Genomic DNA, 22,415 nt, shown 5'->3' with positions numbered 1-22,415 from the left:
GAGAGACGCGTATGTTCCGGTCCGGCTTCTTCTTTGGTTTGGATATTTCGGGTGATGGAGAACCTCGAGTCTTCTGTCCAGAAGATCAGAACGTTCTTTGTGTAAGAGTCCAGCGTATTGTTACAGGGAACTGTCCAAGGGCCGTTCATTGAGTTTGTCGATCACCAGTTTGGGGCCGATTTTGTCTTTTTGGAATAATTCCTATCGTCTTCCAAAAGCGGCTTCCGTGTATTAAGTGTGGAATGAATATATCTCGCGTCTGAAGCAGGAATGCGTTTCAGCAACATTTTTACGGGGAGGAATCCTTGGATTGTTTGTTTAACCTGTTGCATTCCAGAGGCTGTAGCAGAGTGTTAATTGCCACATACCACTTGTGTCCTATGTGTCAGACAGCACTAGGCACTGCGATATTATTCTCATCTCCCACTGTCCCCTTACATGCCAAACGTACTATTATTAGACTCCGTACACAACTCCAGACTGCACAACTTCTGCATGGGGGGCATCTGTTCTGGCCAAATGGATAGTATGCATTGCGCAAGCAAAGTGTGACATCAAAAGGTTTGCATGAAACATGGTGTGTGATGTCACTTCCAAATTCCGTCCCAATGTTGGCAAGTGTGTGTGATGTCATATACCTGAACATGACAATATTGGTACTTTGATTACGCCCCTCTGTATATTTATATATGTATGTATATTTATAATGCGGACCCTGCCAATTGGACAATTTAGGACGGGGTTTATGTGACAATCCGTGGAATATTAATGCAAACTAGGGTCTGCACCTAAACCTGGTAGAGGCGGCATGTGTACCGGCTCGGCCCTGACTGAATAAAGGGACTTCCGGATTCCAGCAAAGAGATTAAATAGAGGCCTCTTATTCTTTTTGACTGTGACACGGCATAATGAGCTTATTCATTGAAGAAGATCGAGAAAGCTGGGCTGCTGTCTTAAAAGCCGCTCTGTATTAATAACAGCAGCTGGTCTGTGTGCTCTGCGCTGCGCGAAGCTCTCCTTGCTGTGTTTGCAGGACTTTGCCGCCTGGTTGGTATCTGTGCTCCTTTCGCAGTGGAAGTCATGATCTTTCTCTTTTGTCTTCTATGGACTGCCGTAGTGCTTCAAAGACAATACCGCGTTTCATTTGGAAGTTGATCTTGTGTCTGTAAGCGTAAATGTGTTTAGGAGGCCAGACCCGTAGTATTCGTTACAACAGCCGGTCTTTGAAAACTCTACAAGCTGTAGCGTTTCCCTTTTTATTCTGCTTCACAACACCCTTTAGGGGGCTTCTAGTTATGTCATGCAGAGCTGGTCTGTAAAAGTCAGATGACAAGGAATCGTTAAGGTGGGCAAGAGACGGGCAGTGAGACTAGAGGAGTGGTGGTCAGTTCATAGCTATAATATAATTTATATCAACCTGAGCATGTCTGGGTCAATCAAAATGACCAACCTGTGTATCTATATAGGAAGACACTTATGACGTCTTAAGCTCTGGTTTGTCCCCGAGGACTGAAATCAGAACATACCCCCCCACACACGCACATACACACATACTTACACGCCCAACTATAGAATGTGCAGTCAAGGGAAATATAGATATGAATACTTGAAACCTAGTATTTTTTGTAAAAGGATAATCTAAATATGGTCCCATCAGCCTATAGTCATTTGATCCTTTGAGACAGATGTTTATTGTATTCTTTGTGTGATAAGTCATCCAAAAACCTGGTTTAGCCATTAGGAGAAGATGTTTTATTCAGAGAGTCGGTTTCTTAGTGGTAACACTTCAGCAGCTGAATCCATGGATTTCTCCTTGATGACCACCACCATATTAATAAGGTCATGCCGGATGGGTTTATAACCTGGACAGGTTTTAGGCTACCAAAGAATGAGCCAGCCAAGAAAGGCTCGCCTATACAGGTAAATCAGACTGGGTCTCGAATCTCCCAAAATAGGACCTTTTCTGGTTTCCTATAATCACACATGAGGTCTGCTTTTGTACGAATGCCATCCATCATACAAATCTCAGGGTAAGCAAACTTGGGAAAATCGCTGTTTTCCTTGATGGCCTTTAAAGGGCTTACACTACTTTGAAGCACCAAGAAATAGCTCGGTTGACACTGCTGCCAAGGCGTGTGCCAAATTTTATATTTCTACCCTTGAAATATTGTCGCTGGTGGGAGTTTAATGAGTGCCATGAAATGTTATGTGGCATTTAGAAGGCGGACAGGAGCCTTCTGATAGCATTGAGAAATTGATTGCTGCTAACCCCAGCTTTCTGCAGAGCCAGCCATGTATTTATTCAGGAGATGGATAGTCCCACCGGAGTCGCTTCAGCTAAGCATTGTCCCGTTCATCAGCTTTACCGCCGTTACAATTCCAAGCACGCGGTGGAACACGCTTGTATCGGTGATTTGATGACATTTTGGAAAATGATTCAATTGTCTTTTTTTTTCTTTCTTTTCAATATGATCTCAATGAAAACTTTGCTACCAACATAAACATTTTCACTTAGCCATGTCCTTTAAATCGCTAGGTTTCTAAGAGAATATCTGTTTGTGAAAATAACAACATTAAAAGAAAAATAAAGTATGTTTGCATTTAATTTTCTTTTATTATAAATGATGAGGCGCCACTTATATTTATCTGTGGTTTAGAGGTCAGGGTAACGGTTTCTTCTAAACCCTAACCATGTTCTCATGCAACATCGTTTCAAGATCACGTTAAAACCCCACATAAAGAGTTTGGCTTTGATCTCACACTAGTACTTGTTTATTATGCTGAAATGTCAGTAGTTCGGACTGATCGTGTGGTGTTGGGCGTTCTATACCTGGGTATGCCTAGATTTTAAATCCGGCCCTGGCTGAAATCTAAGTATTTTACTTATTGGAATGTAGATCATATCCTGCAGATCAGAAGAAAGTCTGACAGATACATTATTGTTGTTACATTTACCACCTTGGATGGTTGATTAAAGTTTTATAGGTTTATCCAAAGCTTGGGTAAAATATCTAATTTTATACTCGTGCCAGATAAATGTGATGTCATCGCTGTGGATACAGTCTAAGGACAGGATCATCATTATAGAATGATGGGATGGGAAGTCGTGGGAGGCTAATGAGTTTTGTGCGAGTGATCATGGCTGTGTGAGTTGGAAGAAATGAGTGACTGGTGTTGTCAGAGAGCCGCTGATTGAGTAATAACGAGGTGATTTAACTGGCATGTGCTGTGGTACCGAGAGCTTTTGTGTGAGTGTTTAGTTGTCTTGACTACGTCTACATGCCTCAGAACTACGGATGCCCTCCATCTAATCATAGAAATCGCACCGTCCTGAGATATGAGATGGCACTTTAACATATATATATATATATTAACGTATACCAGTGTACATTGGCATGAATGCATACAATAACTAAATGGTCCCTTACAATTTACACGGTGCCCCACATGCATTCCTCCTCCACCACCAGTTCAGCAGAACCCTGAGACATTACACATTAAAGTAATTCACCATCTCGCTCCCCCTCCGTCAGTCCCGTAACGTGCACAGAAAGCAGTGACTCCAATCTCTGCTGTCCGTACCAAACTCCTGCTCCCCGAGTACATTCATTTTCCCCTCTTATCTATGATCTGTCAGACCCGGCACAGTCTGGGCCTGACTCGTTTGGTGCGATCTACCCGGTTGGGGTTGATGCTCTTGCATGTTCATTAAAGACTAAGAAAACCATTAAACCCTTGTTCCAGAGCGTGTTTATTGTTTGAGTGTGTTCGTTAAACTGATATCACGATTATTATTATTATTTGCAACATAATTAATGAGATGTAGCTGTTAATTGCCAGATAAATGCTCAAAGAATTCTCTCATTTGGAGTCCCTTCTGCATTTGCTGTGAGACCCGTTCGGTGTTCAGTGGTATGTATGTGGTATGTATGTGGTATGTATGTGGTATGGCCCACCCTTGGAACTGTAAAGAATAAAGCATTAAGGGTGGTGTATCTCCTGCATATCTCCGGAGTTATCCTGTGTTTCTTAATGTTTTAATAAACTATGGATTACAGCTACATAGATGTTGCTAGTTAATGAACAGTTTCGGGATTAGCGCTCCGCCGGGTGTCCATCTGGCCTCTCGTCCCGTATGTAGGGCAATGACCTGCCTGCCAATTCTGTTCAAGGCTAGAAGATTACATAGAAAATATTTATTTTTACATTCAGGGATTGATTGAAGGTTGTGCAGTGTCCTGTGATGGCCTGGGATTGGGAGAAGCCCCTGCTGGCTGTGGCTCTGTACTGTAGATACAGGGGCAATAGTGAGGAGCCCAACGGAGCCAGCTATCTAAATCCCCAGAGCAGGTCCAACATGTAATGGGCTCCATAACTAGATGTTAACTTCCGTCATATACCTGTTTCTATAAGTCAAATTTATGTTATATACTACTTAGGTCCTGTCTACCCATTGTGCAGCGCTACGGAATATGATGGCATCATTTTTTAGGAAGAGGGTGTATATACCCCCTTAGCTGCTAAACCACGGTTCCTGGTACAGAAAATTCATGGTTTTTTTTGCTGGGCAGCCGCTGTACGGTGGTCAGATTATTATAACTGAAGTTATGAACGTTGTTCCATGGCCGGTTTTCCGGTGTGGGCTCAGAGAACACAAGAATCAGGCCCTTGCTCCATTACCAGCTTCTAGCAGGAGATGTGGGGAATAGCGTTCATTGCCACCGCGAGCCCACTAACATTTCCCGGCTGAAGAGTTGCCATGGAAACGATGACACGTCTTCTGTATGTTACTTTTCTTTTCTTCTTTCTGAAACATTTAAAGATGGTGCTAAAGAAGTGTGTTTAGATCCTCGTCGGCAGGCCAGCGATACCCTTCTCCGCCAGCAGTACTTCAGCCCAACATTGAGATGATGAAGTAAATCAATGTTTCATAGATAGGTAACTACTACATATCCCATCATACTTTGCCAAACACTGATTGTAGCTGTGTATACGGGGATGTTTTATATGTTTAGATATGTTGTTGCCACCATTTTAACATGTTTGATGTAATAGAGCAAGAATCAAAACCTGGAGGGTGAGAGGTTTAGATGGTAAATAAATGGAAGAGCCTCCCAGCAAAATTGGTAGAAGCTAATACAGCGAGGGAATTTAAACATGCATGGGATAGACATAAAGCTATCCTGAATATAAGACGAGCTGATTAAGGTCTTTAAATCAGGAAAAATAGGCTGAATGGTCCTTATGTGCCGTCAATTTATGTTTTTTTATATTTATAAGAAGCTGCAGTAGAGCTCAGTTTCAAAATACTGCTTGCGGGGTCTCGTTAAATCTAATTTCCAGAATGTTATCCATTTTATGTGTTATTTAAGATTATTTATTAGTAACGGCAAGATCACTTTTATTCTACGATTCTCATTGGGTTGCTTGCTGGTATGGGAGATGTATAATGATTCTGTTGGAAATTGTGAAAAGTGGGCTTATTACCATAGCAACCAAGGAATGTTCCTGCCAATTGGATTATTCTATTGGTTGTTCTAGTGAAAAGATCAAACTTTGTGCCACAATAGCTTTTCATCACCTAACCCCTTACACATCATATAAACCATACCTCTGATTAATTTTCTCAATATAATTTTACGTTTAAAATCTGGGATGATATAATCGGAGTGTTAATTATGACACATGGTCCTCTCAGGCTGTTTGAAGCGGTGGCTTGCAGAGGGACAACATCTGGAACAGCTGCATTAATCACGGTCTAATATGTAGAGCTTGAGGCTAACGAATAATCTCTGGCACAAAGCGAGTGAATTAGAGAAAAGCTACAATGCTATCAGCGTTTTGAAGCGATGGCTTCACTGAGCATTGCTTCCCCTGCTTTAATGAGCGCATTCAAGCGGAAATCTCATCCGCCCGTCTTTGCAACACTGACACGGAAATAAATCTAACAACATAAACAGATTGATGTTTCGGATTTCTTAGCTCTGGTTTACAGTTGTTTTTATTCAGTGGCACAATGCACTGCATGGCTTGGATCTTCTTCTTAGACTGCATTGTGAATCTGATCTTCTTGTTGAATAAACATGCCACGCTGCTTCGTGTGATAATCAGATTTGGGATCAATTAGGAATTAATTTGTCTTTGTGATGAAGGCAGCGCATTTTATTCCTGGGATCGCTGCCTAGAGGCTTTTAAATCTGCCCCCTTTTTTTTTTATTTATTTATTTTTTTTTACTTCATCCGGTGTTCTGTTGCCTTCGATTACAAATTTTCCCTACTATGAAAGTAGATGCGCTGCTGTAGATATCAAGAAAAGGGCATATGCTTAGCTCAAATATATCCTTATTGAAGAAAAAAAAATGAGCATTCTCATTTATTTAGATTAATGGTGGTCTTAGTGGTAATTGGAGAGCAGTACAAGGGACCCTGGTAAATTTAACCAGCTATCATGGGGGCATTGAAGTTGGGCTAAATCATCATTAAGAATCTAGATTGGATGAGTAAGAAAAGTATAAAAATGTTGGAGGTGTAGGGAGTATCTCGGCATTATCCGTGCCCTAGAGAAAATGGGATATTGGGGTTTGGCAGAGTAGAGCCTCAGTAGGAAGTTTATATTTGGGACTGTCATTATTATAAAAAGTTGCTATTTTGCTGATGGTTACTGAGGGAAATAGCCTTATATCAGGAACAGAACGTGACAGCAGACATTATGCCCACCTAGTCTGGCCGGTTTTCCTGATGTAGAGACTGAATCCTTAATCGGTCCTCCATGTTGCCTTAGATTCAGAATAGTCATATGCTTACCCCATGCATGTTTAGATTCTGCTACTGTATAGCCTTAGACCCTTCTACTAAATATTTATGCTCTCCAATGCATAGTGCATAAAATAAAAGGTTTACAGATATGCTTCCAATTTCTACACAAACGCTATTATTTTATTTAGCGAGGGAACATATAATTTATAGTATAATTGTGGTATTCACATACTGGGAGGATCCAGATCTGAGAGTTGATCAGCAGACCTCTGGAAGTAGCTCCATGTTCTTCTCCATTCTCATCCAGCCTGGCCACTGCCCATTCTAACCAGACAGATACCTATTCAACGCAAAGGTTCATATTTTCACTAGCGCTTCCTGAAAACACAAATTGATTCCCATTTGTACATACAGTTAGGTCGAGATATATTTAGACACTTGACATACGTTTTGTTATTTTGGCTGTTTACCAAAATTCACGTTACCGTTAAATAATGAATATGAACTTAAAGTGCAGTCTCTCAGTTTTAATTTGAGGGTATTCAAATCCAAAGGAAGGGTTTAGCAATTACATTAATATAATATTAATGTAATATAAGTGACCAAAAGTAATTGGACAATTTCGTGGACAGGTTTGGGCCATTCCTTCATTATTTCTTCATCAATTAAGCTGGTAAAAGGGGCTGTGAACCCACAACACGTGGTCAAAGATGCTCTCAATGCAAGCGAAACAGGCATCTTCAGGCTGCAAAAAACAGAATCCATCGGAGAGATAGCAGGAACATTAGGAGTGGCCAAATCAACGGTTTCGTATATTTTGAGGGGAAAAAAGAATGCACTGGTGATCGCTGCAGCACAAAAAGGCCCGGACATCCACGGAGACAACAGTGGTGGGTGATCGTAGGATCCTCTTCAGGGTAGAGAGTGAAGAACGCTCTCCAACAAATAATTAATGTGCAACAAATAAATATTGTAAATATTATTTCAAACTGTTACCTCCTTTCCACCTCCGCCTTGATATTGAAGCATCATTCCACGGTTGGAACAAAGTGTATCCATGTGGGTACCGTAAAGCCGTGGTTGATTTATCTGTTCCAGCGATCAGAGCACACAGAATTTAAATTATATGACAAACTAATTAGCCGGTGTAATTTAATTAATGTCTTCTCTTTCTCTTTATAAGCAGCACAATTACATTTTCAGTTGCATTAACGTGAGGAAGATAAAGTTTGATTCTGGCTTCAGATATGATTTATCTGCACATTACATGCCTACAGGTTTATGGATTTGGAAGAAATGCTCTACTTAATATTCTTTCATTAATATGCCGGTCTTTTATAATGCCACCCTTCCCCCATGTAACAAATAAATGCGTTGTTATATGTAACTAGATTCCTGTTCTCGGATGTATTATCTTAGACTACTGCATGGAGATACATCATGGAAGGATCATGTATACCTATGAAGTTGAATTAGTTGGATCAGACTGTAAAGGGAAATTGTCATGCAAAGATCACATATGTATATTATGGGTTTTATGCAAGCTTGAATGTCCAGTATGTGATTTTGGGTTGTGTTTGTTAGTGGAAACACCTGACATGTCCATCACTACAATCAGGTCCATGTCAGGTGAAGCCCATGACCTGGACGCTAGGTGGCAGCTTTAGGTATGGCAGGGAAGTAGCAGCCTTTCGGGGCTTTCAAGCTCTAGGCTATTGGGTGGGTTCTCCATTTCTGATTGTTTCGTATAGACTAGCATAATAAATAATATGCAAGCCGCAGAGGTCGTTTTTCCTCTGAATCTTGTCATCTTCATCAGGCCTCAAAATTGTGAGGTATTTGGCAACATTGTGATTGTTAATGGTGTATACATCACAAGGCCTTCTGGAAGGTCTGAAACTTTTCCCAGCGTGTTATTACTAAATAAAGCTATATGATGGGCGATATGTATGTATTAAAACCCACCGTATGTAAACTATGAAAGGGATCTTTACTTTCTGTTCTCAGGATCGGAAAACCTTAGGCCAGGAAATTGATTAAACGTCATCTCTTAACAAAGTAAATAAAAACTGGACAAACAAGAGGACTTTCAATGTTTTCAGTTACAAAATCCGGTCTTTATGTTCACTGACAAACCAAGCTCTGAGATTTGATATTATTTCTGATGTTTTTGTATGGAAAATGTCCTTGCTGTCTTACATCAACACCCGGAGAAACCTACAGGGGGAAACCTGTTTTTCATTAGCCGTAAAGATTTTCCGAATTGTATTAGTTTCAGTTCATTAGATTGTATAATTGCGTTGGCCGCGTGGCTTTACAAGGAGGAAACTGCTTGGAGGGGATTCTCCAGGGACGTCGGTTTATCGTTTGCCGTCCTGGACCGCTGAGGCGGAGGGGAATCGCCTTCTGCTAAACACATGAAAGTGGGACAGTGTAACACCGCAAAATCGACAAACGGGCTGTGCCTATTAACTGGTTTACTGCTTTAAGGCAATAAATTGGGTTAATATATACTGTTTCATTACACACTAGATGCGATTCTAGAGCCGTTTACAATAATAGCCTTATTGTGTTCAAGTATCATTCAACATGGGCATCGTGTAACGAGGACAGGCAATTCCTAGTCAAATTGTGTATATTAGTACTAACTAATATGAATAATAAATACATAAATAATGTGTGTGTGTGTGTGTATATATATATATATATATATATATATATATATATATATATATATATAAATATAAATATAATAAACATTTTCAACCCTTCATTTAGGCTCTGTAGCTATACCAAACCTTGATTTTGGCGTGTAATTCTTTTTACCTGGTGTTCATTGGTGATTAACCTTTTTGTGCCCTTGACCTCCCCTTTCTGATGGGTTAAAACAAACATATATTATATTAAACCACAATCTGGAAATTACAAATATTTGTGAATATACAACTAATTTTGTGACTCGCAGCCGGAAAGACAATCGTTTAACCCTTTCCCGTTTATAGGCTAAAATGCATCTCAATCAAGCTTCAAGGCAGCAATCAAATTAATTTGAGAAACTGAGATACGGTCATTGACCCAACCGTGATCACGATGATGATTAGGGTACTTCCTACCCCTCAAAAATTAACAAAATTCAAACAACTAAATTAAATTGAAATTAAATAGAAGGTATTTATTCAGGGGCGGGCTGGGCAGGGGGGCAATTGCCCCCCAGGCCACCCTAAATCCGGGCCGGTGGGCCGGATTGAGGACCGGCAGATGAGCATTCAATGCAGCCGCAAAGTTAAAAACTAAGCGGCCGCGAGCAAGATTGAATGCGGCCGTCATCCCAGTAGCGTACCTGGCGGGGGGGGGGGGGGGGCGGTCCGCCCCGGCCGCCGCTCATCTGAGGGGTGCCACCATGCCGGCACGCCTTCAGAAACGATGCGCGCGGCAACTGTGGCTGTGCGCCGGGACTTGATGTCAAATCCCGGCGCACAACACTGAAGCCACGCCCCCAGTCTTCCGTGCTCAGTACGCCGGAAGCACAGAAAGAAGAAGAAGAAGAAGAGGAGGAGGAAAAGTGAGAGTGAAAGAAGAAAAGGTAGGACAAGATTCAGGGAGAGTGGATTAGTAAGTGTGTGAGAGTGATGGGTGTTATGCTGAATGTTTGTGAATGAGGGTTTCAGATAGCATGGATGTGTAAGTGTTGGGGGATAGCTCGGCATAGGGAGTCCATAATCACATTCCTTTCATGCCCAGATTCCAGCATGTAGTGGCTGCCTAGGCATGATAGGTGTGTGATTGCTGTTATAAATTATTTTTTGGTCCAACTTTGGTGTGTTAACACTTTTATTGGACAGAATAATTAAATTACAGTATTAATAAATATATATAATTGCAAACAGCAATCACACTCCTATCATGCTAAGTCAGCCAGCACATGCTAGAACCTGGGCATGATAGGATCGTGATTCTTGTTATATATATATATATATATATATATATAATTAATGTTAATATTGTTTTTTTGTCTAATTTTGGTGTTACTTTTAATAAAGTATTTTAAAGTTTTGGTTTTTTGGGGGGTTTTTTTTGTTTTGTTTTTTTCAGTTTTGGCCAAGTGAATGCTGAATTTTCAGTTTCAGTCCAGAATTTTCATTTCGGTGCATCCCTCCTATATACTATGCCAGTCACTAAAGTGGTAAGCCTACACCACATCAATGTTTGGCTTAGTATATAGTGATAGGGGTTGTCGGTGTCTGGCTCAATGTATAGGCACACATTGACGGTGGTACCGCATAATCCCTAAGTAATATAATAACAATTTTGCTGTACCCCTGTCAATGTTTGCCTAACCATAGAAACTATGCAGTTTTAAAGTGTGTGTGTGGGGGGGGTGCCACATACAGGGTCTGCCACAGGTGCCAAATACTCTAGGTACCCCCCTGCATCATGCGGCTGTCAGACCCAACGGCCAGGCCTCAGCTCCTCTTCCCACGTCTTAAAAGGGGTGTGATGAAGAGCTGAGGCATGCGGTGTGTGCACACCGGCCACTTTATTTCATTAGGCGCTGGTGGAGTGACTGCCGCACGACGGCCGCTTTCAATGTCGCTCGCAGCCGCTTTGGTGGCGCAATGGGCCAGTTGACTAGACTTGCCCCCCAGGCCTTAGGCTGCCAGCCCTCCCCTGTATTTATTCCATATTGTGTACATTAAACCAAATATTGTAGGAAAATGTAAAACCTGCTATTTATGTTTCCAAGCTTTCCAGTAGTCTAAAAATGGGGAAACGCTTGAGGCCTTCAAGTACGTTGCACTCAAAGCTCTGTGTACTCCACGGTCATTGCGTTCAGAAACAGAATCCAGAGGGCACTGAACATCACTATGGATATTTTGTTGCTACTGGTTTTTTTGTTTTGTTTTTTTAAATATTTATAAACCTATATAAAATATATGTAAAAAGATACTTTATAAAATAAAAACCTTGTTTGCTTAGCTGATGCTTAACATAAAAACTCTTTATCAATGTAGTCTGTAGACCGTGCCTTTATAGATGTATGCATTTCTATCGGTATTATGAATTAGGTATATTTAGAATATTTATTTATTTTCAAATATTCTTGTCTACTGAGAAAAAAATCTAAATAAACTTAAATAATTTTACCGAGGCTTAATACTATTGCTTCCAGGCACATCACAGATTATTTCAAGTAAACGTAACTTTCTTAAGAAATCTCATCTTTTCTGTAAAGCTTTAACTGGGTTTACTTCTGAATAGGCCTCGCGATCATCGCTCCAGGCATCGAGTTTATGCTTTAGTTTATACATTCTGAGAACGAAATATTGATTTTTATTGCCGCTGCCAGGGATGTATTTTTTGAGTGTTTTCTGAAACTGAATGATGCGGGAACGTATCCCCGGCCGGTGAAACGAATGCGTTATCCCAACCGGTATGCAGTAGATAGAAAGCAGTTTACATAATGACTTTCTGCTCTCAGAATTACTCCGATTCCAGATATTGCTTAGAGCCTCCTGTAGACACTAAATGCATTACAGTATTTTTTTTCCCCTTCCATTCACATAAAAATGCATTTATGACCTTTTTTATCACTCAGTAAAGTGATAAAAACAAAGCGAAGATTAAGTGCTGTTTCTTTTCACTTTAATGGTATTGAGTTATGTCTATGGAACACCAAGCAGAAGAATCTGCTAATACTTTTCTGTGTAAAACGGTCATTTGGGTTGTTTATTGCTCCACGGTAGCCAAATACTACTTAATAGAAAAGTATGTTTTGCCGTTATGATTATTATATTTTATTTATATACAGTATCTCACAAAAGCGAGTACACCCCTCACATTTTTGTAAATATTTTATTATATCTTTTCATGCGACAACACTGAAGAAATAACACTCTGCTATTATTATTATGTATTGTTTTATATAGCGCCATCAAATTCCATAGCGTTGTACAATGGGTAGACAGGACATGTATGTAACATAACACATTGACTAACAGAGACAACAGGTGAGGAGGGCTCGGCTTACAATCTAGAGGGAGTTAGGGTGTAAAAGTGCCGTTGTAAGGGATAGACCAGCAGAGAGAGCTTAAGAACGGGACGTTAATCAGATATTGCCCTCCACCCTGTCTAAGATACCGACCTTGGCTTCCATGATGTTTTCAGCTAAATATCTCAGACCATTACAGTGGCTGTGAATGCTCTACCTAGTTTGATGAATTTAGCCATGTGGCTCCTTTATAATTGTGTAATGTCGTTTGTTATAGTAAAAAGTGAATTTAGGCATGAAGCAAAATCAGCATAATGAATTGCCTGTTCTGAGCGCCTCCGCTTTTCGCCGTTACAAAGTTACCAGAGCCAAAGGAATTGTTGCAGCAAGGAGCGCACATAATGCAAAACCTGAGAACAGGAATTTTAAATGGCTTTTCCCACGATGAACGCTTAGGGTGGTTTTCAAACATATATGTATTTGGTAAACATGTAAACGGACTTCCATGTGTTTGCTTGCTGCACTGAATCGAAGAATAGAGGATTAGAGAAATGGTCAGATTACCAAGTGTAAGAAATAAATGCTGGCTGGCAGAACAGTGCTGCCACCTAGTGGTCGCCGTTATATCTCGTCAAACTAATCAATCCATAGCTGGTGTTCTATACCGATTTATTCCAGTATTGTTTTCAACAGAGATAAAAGTTCACTTGGCCGGACTCAATGAGAAACAAACTAAAAATGTCTGTGGGAACGGGATCTGTACGTCGCTGTGGTGGGTACAAAAGACAAAACCATTAGAGGTGTCTTTAGAGCATGTGTGTCACAATGACTGAACTTGTGTAAGTTCATCTGTAATTTTCTAAATATATATTTCTGGATTACTGTGCTTGGAAAACTAAAGGAAGATTATTTTGGTACACAGTGCAGATAAACATCTCTCGTGTCTTTAGACAAACCATCCTTTTAGAGAACTTGCTTTTAACAGAATGAGTTGTTATTTTTTTTCCCCCGTTCCTTTCTCGATGTTCACCGGTATAACCGGTATAATTATTCAACATCTTTTCAAAATGGTGGATTATATTTAGTTAGAGAACATATTGCTTATCTGTTCCTTCTTTTCAAACCACTGTATACAGAAAATTAGGACAACCCATTCCTACAAAAGTTGTTCTCTTTTTCTTCTTTCCGGTTCCTTCAGACGGAGCATTAATATATTCTAAGACCTGAAGGTTCCGCTTTCAAAATAACTAATTCTATTTCATCATGTCCAATCATGCTTTAGAATAACTATATAATAATAATGCCGGATAAATTACTCCTGCTCGCATATACAGTCATCCAGGTTACACCATTACAATGGGGTGACTGTACCGTGAGCGGAGTAAATGTAAAAATACCCAGGGAAGAGGTCACTGCTCTGGGGAGTTTTCTATGGTAATTCATGGATAAACACAATACTAGGATTCTGTGTATTGGACTGTTACACATATTATATTCTAAATAGCGTATCTAAGCTGTGGCATGATATTCATATAGTGCGTCAACAAGATCGCTTAACCAAGCCGTTATTTTTATAACTTGCAGAAATCCAGATCAGTTTGTGCAAATGAAGCCGTTTCCTGAGCAGATGTCCGTACGCTGAAAATGGCTCCAGCTCTGCGGGATGTTGTGGAATCCAGTACTGGGGGACTGAGCAACGAACAAGCTTTGTATCTGGCATGGGGAGGACTGGCTGCAGTGTCTGTAATCCTCCTCGTTACCATCTTCCTGCTGTGTTCTAGCTGTGATCGGTAAGTACAGATATTATTAACTGGTTGCCACCATCTGCCCCTATTGCTTATTGACCTCTGTCTGCTAGGTCCAATAAAGGCATTTTAATGCTGAACTTATACAGGTTCTGATTTTCAGGCCAAGTTTTCTTCGCTTTTATTAGCTATTAAGTTAATGTATATTCATTAACTCGCTTGTGCCTTTTCTTTTTAAACTAAATCATAAATGTATATTTTTTTTCTTCTTTGAATTCAAAGAGAGGAGAATAAAAAACAACACACCGGGGACCATGAAAATCTCATGAATGTGGTAAGCCTGCTATATATCTATATTTGTACCCGTATATACTATATTGGCCGGAGAAGGAAGGGATTTAATATATATGATTTAATTGGCCAATCTCTCCACGATTTTAATTCATCAAATTCAGTATGAAGTGTTCCGTCATCAGGGCCATCTATAAACATACAGCAGCCTTGGGCAAGTGCCTTCCTCACCCCGGTGGTTCCCGAGTGGAGATCTGTGCGGCTACCCGCCCTGACCTTTCCATTAATGCTTCCTCCAGAGCCTGCGTGTAACCCGCCGCTGGGCGCCAATACATGGTGCGCAGGACTCAAGGGAAGAGCGCTAGGAGCACAGACCTCCACCTCGGGACTGCTGCGGCTATTGATGGGGCCCAAGGGACAGCTTCTGTGGGCAACTAAGCCTGGGCCTTGGGCAGCTTCCCCTTTAACCTGCATTAAAGACAGCCCTGATAGTCAGGCCTTGCATTTGGTTCAGAATAATGCTTTGCACACCATTTTCCCTTAAAGAATATGATGGCGTTTAAAAAAGACCAGACACCGGCAATGAAATTAATGAGGCTGATGGAAAATGTCAGCTGTCACTTACCAAGTAAATTGGTTTACATAAAAAGTAATGCATGGAAGATGATGTCGTTCTGTAAAAGACGGTAAAGTGATATATTATATTGTATCATTCTTTATGATTTAGTAGATATTTGGTAGAATCTCTGTAATTTATTGAAATTAGTTGACTTGCACAGACGAAGCAAACGCGTGTGATATGTGAATCTCTATACACGGCATTGCCAGCCGAGTGTCTCAGAGACCAGGTTGCTGAAATAAAATATTAGGATGCATTCTCCCTATACGGTGTATTTAAAATACTAGCACCCCCAATGCACTTTAAGAAAAAGAACAAATAAAAGGCATTGTAGGTGAAGCTTAGGCTTGGCTGCACATGTTCAGATAGGGTGCGGAGCAGAAACGGGGCAGACGATTAAATTACTATCAAGCCTCACCCCTCCTAAATCATGTTCCAATTTTAAGAAACGTAGTCATGCTTAGCAGTTCACGCGTCTCCGTCTTGCGGGCTATCGATAAATGTTTTGTTCTTTAATACTGTCTAAGCCTGGCTGTGTGCAGTATGTAGCCCAGGATGAGCCAACAGGTAGCTTTCAAACTGGAGAGTTACCTGTAATATGCCCAAGCCGAGCGCCATCTCCGAGATCGCAAATACCCCAGCACTATAGGCACCTGTGTTGCCAGCGGTGTTAGAAGTAGGTACAGAAAGAATGTATGAAGTTAAATGTAACTTGTTTTGTTAAGTATTTTCCATTGTTTGAGTTTATTAGTTGTGGTTGATGGTTTCGGGTTTGTATTTGTCAATCTGTAGCAAAGATCTGATTGTGTCTTATAGCCGTCTGATAAGGAAACATACAGCCACTCCATCACAAGCCTTGGGACGGATCCCCCTGCCAGCTATCGTAACGGTGCTGTCAGTAATGGAGATGGTGAGTAAAAGCCCTTGCTGTGTGTTGGCCCGGCCCGGTGTGACATGCACCAGCAGTTCCATTATTAATGAAGAGAAAAGGTATTCATTGTTTTTAATTGGGATTTTAAGATCGAGGGTCTACTAATGCCTCTCGCTATACAACCCAGCGCCCTGATTGCATTGCCTGCGCACTGTAGACCCTCAGAAGTAAAAACCCTCGCATCGTTCTTCTCTCCTTTCATCAGCTACACAGTAACCAAATTAATTAAATTAATGTATTACAAAGTTTGTATGACATACAATCTAAATAAAATTAGGCTAATGAATTATTGATTTTTATTGCATCTGTGGAATCTTTGATTTTGTACATTGGAGGAACATTTCAGATTCCGTATATTTTCTACCACTGTTAATGTAGAATTATGCCGTCAATGTATATGTAATTTAGCAAGAAATGGAAAAGAAAATGAATAAAGCAGACTCTGTTTCTCAGTTTCAGAGGATAGTACAGCTGCCTGCATCCAACCATACGAAGATGTACAGAGCTCTCTCCCTGACCTTTGTGACCTCCAGGACTACTCTGTAAGATCATCCAGGTGCCATCAAAGTCGCGAGTTACCTAGAATCCCACCAAACAGTAATATAGAAACACCCCTCTCCCCGAGAGACATAGAAAGTGATTTTCCTCCTGGGAATGAAGGACCCTATGAAGTCCTGAAGGACAGCTCATCTCATGAGAATATTATTGAAGATTCTCTGTATGAAACTGTAAAAGAAATAAAAGAGGTGAATGCATTAACTGGGGCGGAAGAAGGGAACCGAGCTTTAGATGAGCAGGATGGGAGCCAGCCAGTTAAAGTGCTCAGGATGGAGGCCGCGGCAGAATACGCCTCCGTAGATCACAACAGAAAGAGCAGACAGAGCATCAATACACAAAGTGCCGCCAGCACCCCAACATCTCAAGAGGAAGATGTTCCTCCTCCCTTGCCGAAAAAACTCCTGGATGAGAATGAAAATGTACAAAGCAAAGAGGAGGACGACCAATCTGAGGAAAAGGAAGATAAACTGGAAGGAACAAGCAATGAGGATAAGGTAAGAAAATAGAGATGAGATTCTGAAGTTTGGAGTCGTTGAAAGTCACTGGTGATATTTACAGTTATGCCGCAAAATGGCAAAAGCAGAGAAATCATCAGGAACATTCCGTTGGTTTTCATGGTGAAAGCTCCACATTTCCAGAACTGTTACCTATTGAGATAAAACCAGATAAGAACCATTCAGCCGACCTACTTCACGCATTGTGTCTCTTTCATGATCCTTTCTTTCTTATTTCTCCTCCTGTACGCTGCCCGACACCCTTGGAACAGTTAGGGGCGTTGAGGCCATTTTTGGTTATTGTTTCAGAAAATAAGTGCACCTCCCTTCAATAGGAGAATAATCTAATGTTTACATGGCAGCCGTGCTCAATGCTGTCAAGGTGAAGAAGGGGAACTTGAGTCTGCGTGGCCCCATTGAATGCTGCTTATGATGCGGCTTCAAAGCCTTTCCTGATAACTTACTGTTGATTATTGGTCTATTCCATGTTATTTCTCGTGAGGTGTTTGCAAATTTTCTAGCCTTTCCTTGACTTTAGCACAATGGCGATGGATTAGGTAGGAAATAAACTCAAATTACATTGCTTCCAGGCTAATTAAAGTGCCTTTGTTACAGTGACACGCGGGAATGTAAGATTACTCCTCACGGCCGTTGCAAAGGAGTAGGGAACAGAATATTAAGTCATTGGACTTAACTGCTGGTTTTGCGCTAAAGCAGGGCCCCCATCTCCTTCTGTGCCTTTATGCCGTAATGTATGTTAATCTTAATGTCACTTTTAATGTTGTCGTTAATTATCACTCTTCCCTGCTAAGGTATCTTCGGCCGCTCCATAAAGTCTAAAGAAATGTTTCTGGCTTGCTTTTCTGTTTCATTCACAAAATTCCCTCGGTTTCAACTTGAATCTTTTTGATCTTTAACGCTGAGATGATGACTCCAGAGATTTGTGGAAGGAATAAATGAGAGGGAGAACACACACACACACACATTGATTTTCTGTTTGTCTTTCAGAGACAAAGTTCTATATCCTATAAATCCCGGGAAGAAGATCCATGTTTAACGGATGAGGAAGTACGTATTAAACATTAAGCTGGCAATGATCTTTGTCAAACCCGGATAACCAATGTCAGTGGCATCCAGCAAAAAAAAAAATCTAAAACACTCGGTCAGGGCATTCATAGCCTTTTTGCATAGGGTAATCATCTTCATCGGATGAGCAGCTTCGTCAGTCAGCGTCTGACTTCCAGACCTGTAAATATATATATATATATATATATATATATATATATATATATATATATATATCAGTATGAGTGTGTGTGTATGAATGAATCCTCACACTAGAAGGCCAGAGAAGGCCCGCTCCTTCACTGGATGCTAAAAACGGAAGAGGTGTCAGGGGTTTAAGAAAATGCTGAATGGTGAATTGCTGTTACTTCTGTGTCAATCTATATATCTAACTTTAGTGTTTGCAGCAGAAAGTACAGTAGAACGTGTCTGTAAAACAGTGTATATTCTTCTTGATTAAAACTGCTGTTCCCTTAAACAAAACATTTCTTGCACTCCTTGTTCGGTGTTTATTGTAAAACAAGAACATGATTGACAAACTGTGCTAACTGAACTGCAAACATTGTTTAGTTGCTCTATTAAATGAGCCTCATGGAGTAATGTGTAGAAGGTTTTCTTGGGGGTTCACGTCCAAAATGTAAATGCCATAAGTCAACATCTGGTGTAATGTTTGCATTAACTCGGCTAATCTGTTTCCACCGTGTTTGGTTTCAGATCTCTGCGATGTATTCCAGCGTTTCCAGACCTACGCCGCCTCGAAGCCTTCAAGAAGAATTCTCTCACTATTCATACATTCAAGATGTTGGGACTGACCTATCTCCAACCACTTGTAACGGTACATATGCTACAGTCAGGGACATTGACAAGAACCCCAGTGTCATCTCGCCATCAAAAGACCAAATAAACGGGGGGGCAGATCCAGAATACGAAGCCATCGCAACCCTAACGAGAGAAGAAGAGAGGACTTTGCCATTCTCGAGTACGAGCCAGGTCGTTCTTCCGCAGGGAGAGAGTGACTATGAAAGTATTGGCGACTTGCAACATAATTCCGATTATTCTAGACTTTAAGTAAACCGCTCTATTTTTCTTTGGTGGAAATGGCACACGACTTCTATAGGGCTTATGATCTACTAGCTACTAGTGGATTGATTAAAAAACAAAAAGCACACGTATGCTTGCGGAAGCCGCCTTCAGTTGCATGACGCGGTTTATTTTTAAACTGGCATCTTTTCTGGTTCCTCAGTGGCGAGAAAAAAACTTTTTTTTTTTTTATCTGCCTTTTTAATGTATCTGGAATTATTGCCAAATATCGAGTGCAATCAACTTTTAGGTATTTTGTCAACTCTTCAGTATTCTGAATCATAGCTTTATTCAGCAATCGGTGAGATGTATAAGAGATATAATAACATCTGCTTACAATATCTGTGCATTAAAAAAAAAAAAAAAAAGTTTTTACTTTTGTGAATAAACCAATGGGATTCGATGTAATTCATGCAGGCTAAACTTTTAGCAATGCTCGGTACAGATTAATATTAATATGTATATAAATCACTTTTTTCCTGCCATTTACAAATCGACAAAATACCGATGTGTAGATTAAACCCGATACAGCTTCACAATGAAAACAATTTACAGAGCAAAGGCTTTTTAAGAAACTGTGACCTGTTTTGCATATATTTAGGTACTTGACTATTAGAATATCGATGAATTACTCATTTACCTAAAACTCAGATTATTATGTGTTAAAATGAAAGAAAAACTGTTTATTTACTAGCTGTATATTCCCAAGGCCCATGGATGAAATAAAACCCAAACAAGCACAGCCACTTCGGAGAAGCAGTTAATTGGCCACTCTGAGACCGGTGAATACTATTCCAGATGATTTGTGAATAGTAGTAAGACGTCGGATATAGATACAGGTACATCCTATCCTTGCGGATGGGTTTTTCTTGAAGATCTATTATGTGGGATTGGCTCTGAGTTCTGGTGTCCAGAGGGCACAATGAACCTCACGTTCTCCCGGGACTTTGTGTTAATGCCGCTCGGTCGTTTTTAACACACGTGTTACAAAAGCAGGGGTTTTCCAGAGCAGCGCCTTGCATTGCGTTGTTTGCTTTAGGTCAGTGCTGGGTACCGCCTGCTTTCCCATTTTTGAGCAATGTCGTCAGTCGATCTGAACAACGCATAACATAGTGTAATCATAGCATACTGTTTGGTATGTTATTGTTTCTTTAAGTATTAATGCATACTCAGATCATCTGGTACGCCGTGGAAGTCCAGTGCTCTGGCTCCGTTATCATGGAAAGTATTGAGATTCTAGACTGGTTATCTGGCTTTTTGCATGCATGGGGGGGGGCGGTTTGGCAGCTTTTTAGTATACACGGGACATGTAATCATTATAAATCTATTGCTATTTTTTTACATTCAGGTTTCTCTTTTATATACCTATAAGCTGAAAGCACAGGTAACTGCACACAGGCTCATCTGCTTGCATTGTGCGTTCGGACATCTCCATGTAGTGATCGTCTCATTGCAGAGCGGTGTAGACGCGTTATATGCTTTAGTACAGGTTGTCTTCGGGTCATTGTTTTTTCAACGATTTTACATTTTTGTGCTGTTTAACTGGTAAGCATCTGAATATAGTATTGCCGACTGGAATGTTTCCCATGAATAAAGCCTGTTCTACCTTTTGTGTTGTGTGTTGGGTTTGTATATTGGGTGCTGCTGGTCGTTTCCAACCATTACAGCACCAACAAAAGGCAAAAATCTATTCAAAATTGGTTGGGTGCTGTAAAGGTGGTCAGGTTATGTGTGGAACTGGTTGGGGTATAGATAGAGCTCTTGCCATGCAACCATGTTTACTGATGCCCCCCAAATAACCCCATAACATTCCACCTGCCCCCCCCCCAGTTTGTAAAATCACTCTGCCAGAGTCCAAGTTAAGTTGAAATTTGTGCAGCTTATTCAGCTTCTCTGGCATGAAGATCTTGGTTGGCCCTATATAATGTATACTTAATGCATTGTTCAACCAATAAAGTGGTTTTCAAGAACTCACTGATTTATGTATGGCCAGCTCTGCCCTTTTCCAAGAGGAGCTTCTCAAGGTTGGCCCCTAATAACGCATGGCGAAGTTGATGAGTTTAAATCACAACTCTCCTGCTAATGTGAACGAACCCTTCTTTTCCTGCTCACCTCGGACCTGGAAAATAATTTATGGAATAATTTTAATTCTAGTCTGTTTCAACTGCACACCTGTCTTATACGCAGATTGTGGAGCTGTTCTACATTGAACAATTTTGCCTTTTACCAGAATGATTAAATAACGGAGCCATTTCATTTGAGCAGTAATTCAAACCTCTTGTGTTTCTCCAAGTAATTGCTGCGCTCCGTTTTTCTGAAGGAGTAGAACTGGAATCCCTCGTCAGTCGGCATTCATTTATTTTCTTCTTTCTTACTTTAAGCTATTGTAATAATTGTAAGATTGCCTCTTTTGTATACGCTTCTGCTGTGTACTCATGTTGTAAATATTTAACAGTCCAAATAAATGCACAATACATATGAAAACAAGGCAGTTTTCAGATCTTTAGTCTTGATTTTTTTTTTATTAAGGAATTTTAAACCCTGTCATGCCGGAGTACTGAGTAACACATTGTGTTACCCACCCTCTTGGCGCTCAGAAGGTTTTTGTACCTCTTCTCATCTCTGTTCCAATGGCCCTTTATCACTCCCATCACTCCTGTGTTCCAATGGCACGTTGTGCTCGCTGATCTGAGTTTAAGTGTAAAAGGTTAATTGATTGTTAGAAAAACCTTTTGCAATTATGTTACAGCCAGAAATCCCCCCCCCCATAAAACCAGTCGAGTGACCCCAAACTTTTGAATTAAAAGGGTATATTCCTACCGAACTTAATTCAGAGACAGACAGCTTCTTGCACTATAGCTGTTAAACTTTGTTGGTGTCTTATTAT

The 22,415-nt window shown here is 40.5% G+C and overlaps 1 protein-coding gene across 1 annotated transcript; it reads left to right on the top strand.

Annotated features, from left to right (window-relative positions):
* The first annotated feature begins 14,389 nt into the window (after positions 1-14,389).
* LOC149305501 (phosphoprotein associated with glycosphingolipid-enriched microdomains 1-like) lies at positions 14,390-19,516 on the top strand. Its single transcript, XM_089477540.1, has 6 exons — positions 14,390-14,535; positions 14,773-14,824; positions 16,217-16,310; positions 16,785-17,383; positions 18,392-18,451; positions 19,163-19,516. Exons 1-6 carry the CDS (start codon positions 14,390-14,392, stop codon positions 19,514-19,516), a joined length of 1,305 nt encoding a protein of 434 aa, XP_089333666.1.
* The last annotated feature ends 2,899 nt before the right edge of the window (positions 19,517-22,415 follow it).

The sequence above is a fragment of the Sceloporus occidentalis genome, unplaced genomic scaffold, assembly GCF_023333645.1.
Source record: "Sceloporus occidentalis isolate IW3139 unplaced genomic scaffold, rSceOcc1.0.p SCAF_11, whole genome shotgun sequence".
Taxonomy (NCBI): domain Eukaryota; kingdom Metazoa; phylum Chordata; class Lepidosauria; order Squamata; family Phrynosomatidae; genus Sceloporus; species Sceloporus occidentalis.
This window is presented reverse-complemented; position numbering and strand designations above follow the sequence as displayed.

Coding starts and splice junctions, on each gene's coding strand:
- LOC149305501 (XM_089477540.1), top strand. CDS start 14,390: ATGGCTCCAGCTCTGCGGGATGTTGTGGAATCCAGTACTGGGGGACTG. Junction 14,536..14,772: donor CTGTGTTCTAGCTGTGATCG/GTAAGTACAGAT, acceptor TTGAATTCAAAG/AGAGGAGAATAAAAAACAAC. Junction 18,452..19,162: donor CATGTTTAACGGATGAGGAA/GTACGTATTAAA, acceptor GTTTGGTTTCAG/ATCTCTGCGATGTATTCCAG.